Source organism: Saccostrea echinata, unplaced genomic scaffold, assembly GCF_033153115.1.
Source record: "Saccostrea echinata isolate AGI-Se365-2 ecotype Australia unplaced genomic scaffold, CSIRO_AGI_Sech_v1 ptg000054l, whole genome shotgun sequence".
In the NCBI taxonomy this organism is placed as follows: Eukaryota; Metazoa; Mollusca; class Bivalvia; order Ostreida; family Ostreidae; genus Saccostrea; species Saccostrea echinata.
Window position 1 is genome coordinate 24,908,611 of NW_026889803.1, and position 6,000 is coordinate 24,914,610.

The 6,000-nt window shown below is 33.9% G+C and overlaps 1 protein-coding gene across 1 annotated transcript in view; it reads left to right on the top strand.

The window, feature by feature from the left end:
• LOC133206148 (sodium-dependent serotonin transporter-like) overlaps positions 1–5,240 on the top strand; it is a 172,494-nt gene extending 167,254 nt beyond the window's left edge. Inside the window, exons 12-13 of the mRNA XM_061342080.1 lie at positions 4,133–4,300; positions 4,924–5,240. Coding sequence (XP_061198064.1) covers positions 4,133–4,300; positions 4,924–5,109 — 354 coding nt within the window. The 3' untranslated portion in view covers positions 5,110–5,240. The remainder of the gene's footprint in view (positions 1–4,132; positions 4,301–4,923) is intronic.
• Positions 5,241–6,000: the final 760 nt, after the last annotated feature.

Below are 6,000 nucleotides of genomic sequence, written 5' to 3' on the forward strand. Positions count from 1 at the left end.
GAAAAAATATTTTATAAGAATATTTCATTTCTTTCCGTATATTTTATCACATGTTGAAAATTCCATGTACGAGTGAATAAATCCGCACATATTCACCCTACGTAATGCGCACACTTATGAAACACCCCTACTAATGTGTTCGGAACATTTTATTTTTCGGTGTTCTGCAAAATTAATTATAAAATCCGAAGAGTTCCCAGTAGCTCTCACAGTAGCTCTGTCGAGATCTAGCGAGACTGCAACGAGATAAGGTTAATTATTCACGGAAATGTGGCTAGGAAGTAACTAGCACGTGGATACATGGTAAACAGAAAAGTTACCTTGCGTTTCAATTTTCACCACTGAATAATATCTGTAGAAATGTACTTCAATCTCTCTTGAATTCATTCAAACACCAGTAAGTATTCCTCATAACATTATTTCCTGCACTTATGTATTATAATTTCTTTTTGGACAAACATGCTTGCATGGGAACTGGAACTTTATTTTTAGGCGTTAGGTTAATAAATGGGGTACCAATATAGCTTAATCTGAATGAGTTGAATTGCATTGTGGGTTACTACGGATACTACAGGAATGTTACGCTTGAAAAATAAAAACAAGGCGATCGGAAAGGAACATAGAACATTTTTTTCCCATGCATTTTCATGCTGTCTATTTTTATTCTATTATTTCCATGCTCTCAATTACAAACAATTCATTAGTAACATGTTAAATAAACGTGGAATTCTAGGTTTATCAAAGTCATACTGTAAGGCGATTTTCGTCTGCATTCCTTTGTTGTACTATCGGTGAGTACAATTGTGAGGTGGGTTCCCTGACCAAAAAGCACAGATGATCACGGGTATTGTTATACGAAAAAAAACTTTTTTGTCCATCTAACTGTAAGGAATGCTACTCGTTTTCCTTAACCTTGAAGCACCAGTGTTTTGAATGTGGTACAGACTACATTTTTTATATGCATTTTCTAGTTAACTAACAACAAATTACGTATGGTTCATAGTTTCTACTATTTGTATTTTTCATATAAACATTTTTTAATTGTTTTTTTTTTGCAATCCATTCAATATCGATCGTAGATTGAGTTGAACCACGTGTTCGAAGTAAAATGTAAACATATAGGTGTCAAGTTAATGTTGCTATTCATTCAATGATTGGTCAGTTGTTGGTGGTAAAATGCTCTGTAATAACAAAAGCCATATAAGGTAAACAAAGGTTTGTCATATACATTTTTTTTCTACCACCGTATTGGGCGATTTTGGAAAAATTAACACTACTAAGCTCCATTTTTCGCCGTAAATTATCACAAAAGCGAAGATTAATTAAGTAGATTGTGATTTTTTAAATCCCACCCATTTCTGTTTAAAATCTGAAAATCTTTCAGAAAGTTTTTAAAAGAAACAGATTATATCAATTTCCTGTTTACTTCCAATTTTATTTATAAAACCGGATTACTCTATAACCTTTGAATGGGTCAACCTATACCACGTGCCTTGAATTTAAATCACAATAACATTAGTAGGGGTGTGAAAGATAATATGTTCATGAAAGATAATTCGTGTTCGCCTACCTGTACATTGTATTATATAGCGTTAACATTTTTAATAACTGTCACGGTAACTCAGTCGGTAGAGCGCTCGCTCCGTGAGCGGAAGGTCGTGTGTTCGAATCACGGCCGCGACTGACTTAAGTCGATAAAAAAAATAGGTAGCAACTGTTCCTTCGCCAAGCGCTCGGCACTTTGAAGTGAAAGTTGCGGGTCCTTCGGAAGAGGTCCCGTGTCACGGTAGACGTTGGCACGATAAAGAACCCTCACTGCTCAATGGCCCTGAGTGCCGAGTAAAGATCTAAATTGGAAGCCCTTCACCGGTATATGGTGACGTCTCTATATGAGTGAAAAATTCTCGAACGGGACGTAAAACAACATCAATCAATCCTTTTTATTAATAAAATTGTGTTATATCTGACAGGTTGAATTTCAATCTTTTCATGTTTATAAAAATGCGAATAACAGAGCGAGGAATTCATAAGTTAAATCAAAAAATTGTTTCACACCGAACTCCACGGTTCAGAAATATTAACGTTTACTTAAAAATAAAAGTTTTATTTTAAATATATATAAATATAATTATTAATATTATTGATTAATAAATATAAACATAAAAAAACATGTACCATGCAATCCAAACAAATTTTGTTAAAAATAAAGATTTTATATTTCCATCATACATGTTCATCATAGGTAATGTTTAAACGGACCACAGAGAAATAAAATGTATCCAGAGTATTTATTGTTTTTAAATGCCAAAAAAGATTCAGAGGGATGAGAGATGTACAGTCAATGACGATTTGTAGTCAGGGGGTCAAAAGTCAGTCATGTCGAAAAGTAACGTTGATCATGAGTGGTAAATATTGAACTCCGACAAGCTAAATATGTTGACATAATCAAGTGAGCCTCTTTCCTTATGTATAGATCCATTTATAATATTATATGCATTGAAAGCAGCTGTTCATGACATTGTAAAGTCATATAAACAAAAAAGGTCTAGGTCCTTACTTAACTCCAGCAAATCGCATCGAGATAAGTGTATGAGGTAGAGGAAGCGGGCATTAAGCAACAATGACGTTGTCGGACGTCAGAAAACTAAACGGAGACAGTGGTATCGTATAATGTCTTCCTTAATTTATCAATCTAAAATTTTCAACATTTCTTTAACTTTGTTATTTTATGTTCCTTATAAATTTTGTAAGAACAAACAACATAGTATTAAATTTTATCGCCTCAGTCCACGAACTTTTTGATAACCCCTCGTAGTTTCTACTGACAGCCTACAGGCGTTTAGCAGGAAGAAAATTTTAATACTTTGTTCAAAATCCCGCATTTAGCTTTGGAGCAGAAGACGTCCCCCCCCCCCCCCCCCTGTTAAAACAATTTCATTTATTGACATTTATTGTGAAACCTGTTATACTATATTATGGATATTGTACTTCAGGTGCTCTTATTTCATTTCCTTCAAGGATAAAAGCAGCGAATATGCACATTTTATTGATAAATTGAATTTTTTTTGTAAACATTAGCTTTTAACGCCCTACGAATAGGCCTAGTATTTGATACAAAAGACTGTATTCAGAAAAAAACCTGAAATGTATTGATTAAAGCACAATATTTTAACAGCTTTAATTGTATTTGAACAATACCTTATTCATTGATTTTCTCTTCATGTAAGCAAATTTATTACGAAGTACAAACTGTACTTCGGGTTCGTTGCCACTATGCGCTCAGTGAGTAATATACAAATTTTACCGATAAATTTCTTAGGAAAACCTTATCCAGACACCACTGGTTCCAAAGAAAGTGGCCGGATTAGGCAACATTCCGGATTAGACAACATTTATAACAGTTAAAGTTCCTACAAGGGTGTTAAAGTTTACACTGTATTAGACAAGATTTCGGATTACACAACATCCCGATTAGACAAGTTTCACTGTATATTCACAACTTATAGTGTTATCAATGATTTACCATTAATTCAATGACCATTCACACAAAAGCTTTTTTTATGTTCATGCAGCTATAATCGCCTCGCTTTTCTTTTTAGCTATATGATGTTCTAGAAGTTTCCGTCAATATTAAGATCGGTGAATGACAAAAATAATTTGCACATTTCCCTTTTTAAAACTTATTTCTTTTATATCATTTAAAGTTTGGATTGAATAATTCAGTGATGACGTTTTATGAAATAAATAAGCGATTGCTTGTTGTCAGTTTCATTAAAAATTGCCAGTATCAAAGATCCGCCAACCGGAACTGCCACCGTACTCACGTGTTTGCTATTCCATGGCTGTTTATAGAAAATGAAAGTAGACGTTTAATTTAATGTACGATATTTATTATGGGAGTGAAATCTGAATATAGTTTACGGACATCATCTTGTATCTAGTGTATTCATAGAGGAGTTACATGTAGTAAGATCTCTGGAGCACCCGTTTCGGAGTTTATTTGCAAAATTTATTAATAAGTATAGATGTTTTTAAAAATCCGCTACTTTCAATATTCGGAAAGAATTGGACGACACACCTTGAACTATTATCAATACAATCTACTTTTCTTACATGTTTTTGTATCTTCCAGATACTGTTTGTTTTGTCCTGTTGGAAATACGAGGGAATGAAATTAATGGGTTATGTGTACCCACCATGGGCTGAAGCCTTAGGTTGGTGCATCACCGCTTCTTCCATCACCTGCATCCCTATTTATGGAGTTTACAAATTCATTACTAAACGCGGAACCCTGAAACAGGCAAGTTTTTTTCAATTTCTTGCAACAGATTTCAATTTTTCTTTTATTTTAAATCACCTAGGAGTAATATATTATAGTTACACGTACATGTATTTGGATGTGCTATACTTTGGTTTTGTTCTCTTCCATTTCAATTTTTATGAAACTGAGGTCACCTGAGTCATTCGTTGGACCAGTTACTATCCTTTCTTCGTCTTGCAGTACATAAATTATTGCATATTTTTTGACTATCTAGACTAATGATTTGGTTCGATGGCAACAAATGTTTTGTCGAACCCGATACCAAACTCTTAAAATGTCTGAGGCTGTAAAGCCGAAGATAACAGTTTGGTTTCAAGGCTCGGGAAAACGCATTTTGCCCGAGGCCCAATAAATGCTTCTCATTCCTTTTCTGTAACTATCGAACACTAACAAATGCAAATCATAGCTTAGTTACAACTTTATGACACGTGCCGGTTGGTCCCACCTAAACTGAGGATTCACGGTTGCAATTGTGACGTTAAAAATGTCATATCCGTCACTGACCGGTCAAACATGTAACTGATCATACCAAAATTAAGACTGAGGTGGCTACATAAATGTTAATTTATAAATAACTCATTTGTCATTCTCCCTTTTTGTAGAAAATTCTTCGACTCATTAGGCCGTCTGCGATAGCTGATCACCTAGTCCTGGTTGGGAGGACTTGTAACAAAGACACATACGCTGTTGCAGTAGACACAAGAAATCTGTCTAACTCAGCCACAGTAGAGAGCGCAATTTCTTTGAAAAGTTCATATAAAGTTAATGGTGACAGTCATAATTTTTAAATAATATGAAAACAGTTAAAAAGAGTATAGAGAGAGAGAGAGAGAAAGAGAGGATATCTATATTGTGTGTTTTGATATTTGCTTTATCCAACGATTTGAATGGTGTATATTCGCGAGGCTTGCCGAGCGAATATACACCATTTCAATGAGTTGATAAAGCAAATATCAAAACACACGATTATAGATGTTCTATTTATGTTCTATTTTTGTTTTTAACAAACTTTGAGACAATCCCTGTGAAACTATGAATGATTTCAACCCAAATCGATGACGCGTAAATTGATGACGTCGTACTGTTGACGATGACATTCCGAAAGAAAGTTAATTGTATATCATGACTGTACAGAATATGTTTAAAAACATGTGTGATAATCTGTGGGAGATTTATTTCATACAAACTTTTGACTGGAAGTTCTACTCTTGTACATGAAGACCAAGGAATCATCATGATTCGTCCTCTGAAATCATTCTGCTAGGCTACCTGTAGATCCATGGTGAGTTATATAGTTTTAAGTACTAGTTTCAAATACTGGTAGTCATTGAAAGCGTAGATGCTCTGGGTACGTTGCTACATTGTCGCAGACATCGATATCACAACTTAAGTTACATAACCATTCATTGCTAGTAGGTACCTACAACTTGGAAATATTTTTTTGCAGTTGAACAGAAACTTTTAGCATAAATGTTTAAGCTCCTCAGCTTGCAGTGGAACATTTATTTACATTTATGAAAAATTTCCATCTGTCATCTCATTTTTGAACTTTCTTACTGATTAAAAATTGATGAAATAAGTGTTCTTCTTTATAATGGAATGAACTTTTACATTCTTTAAATTATATGAATAAAAATCTAATATAATTAGTGTAGTTGCATGTTTAATTTGTAAAATTG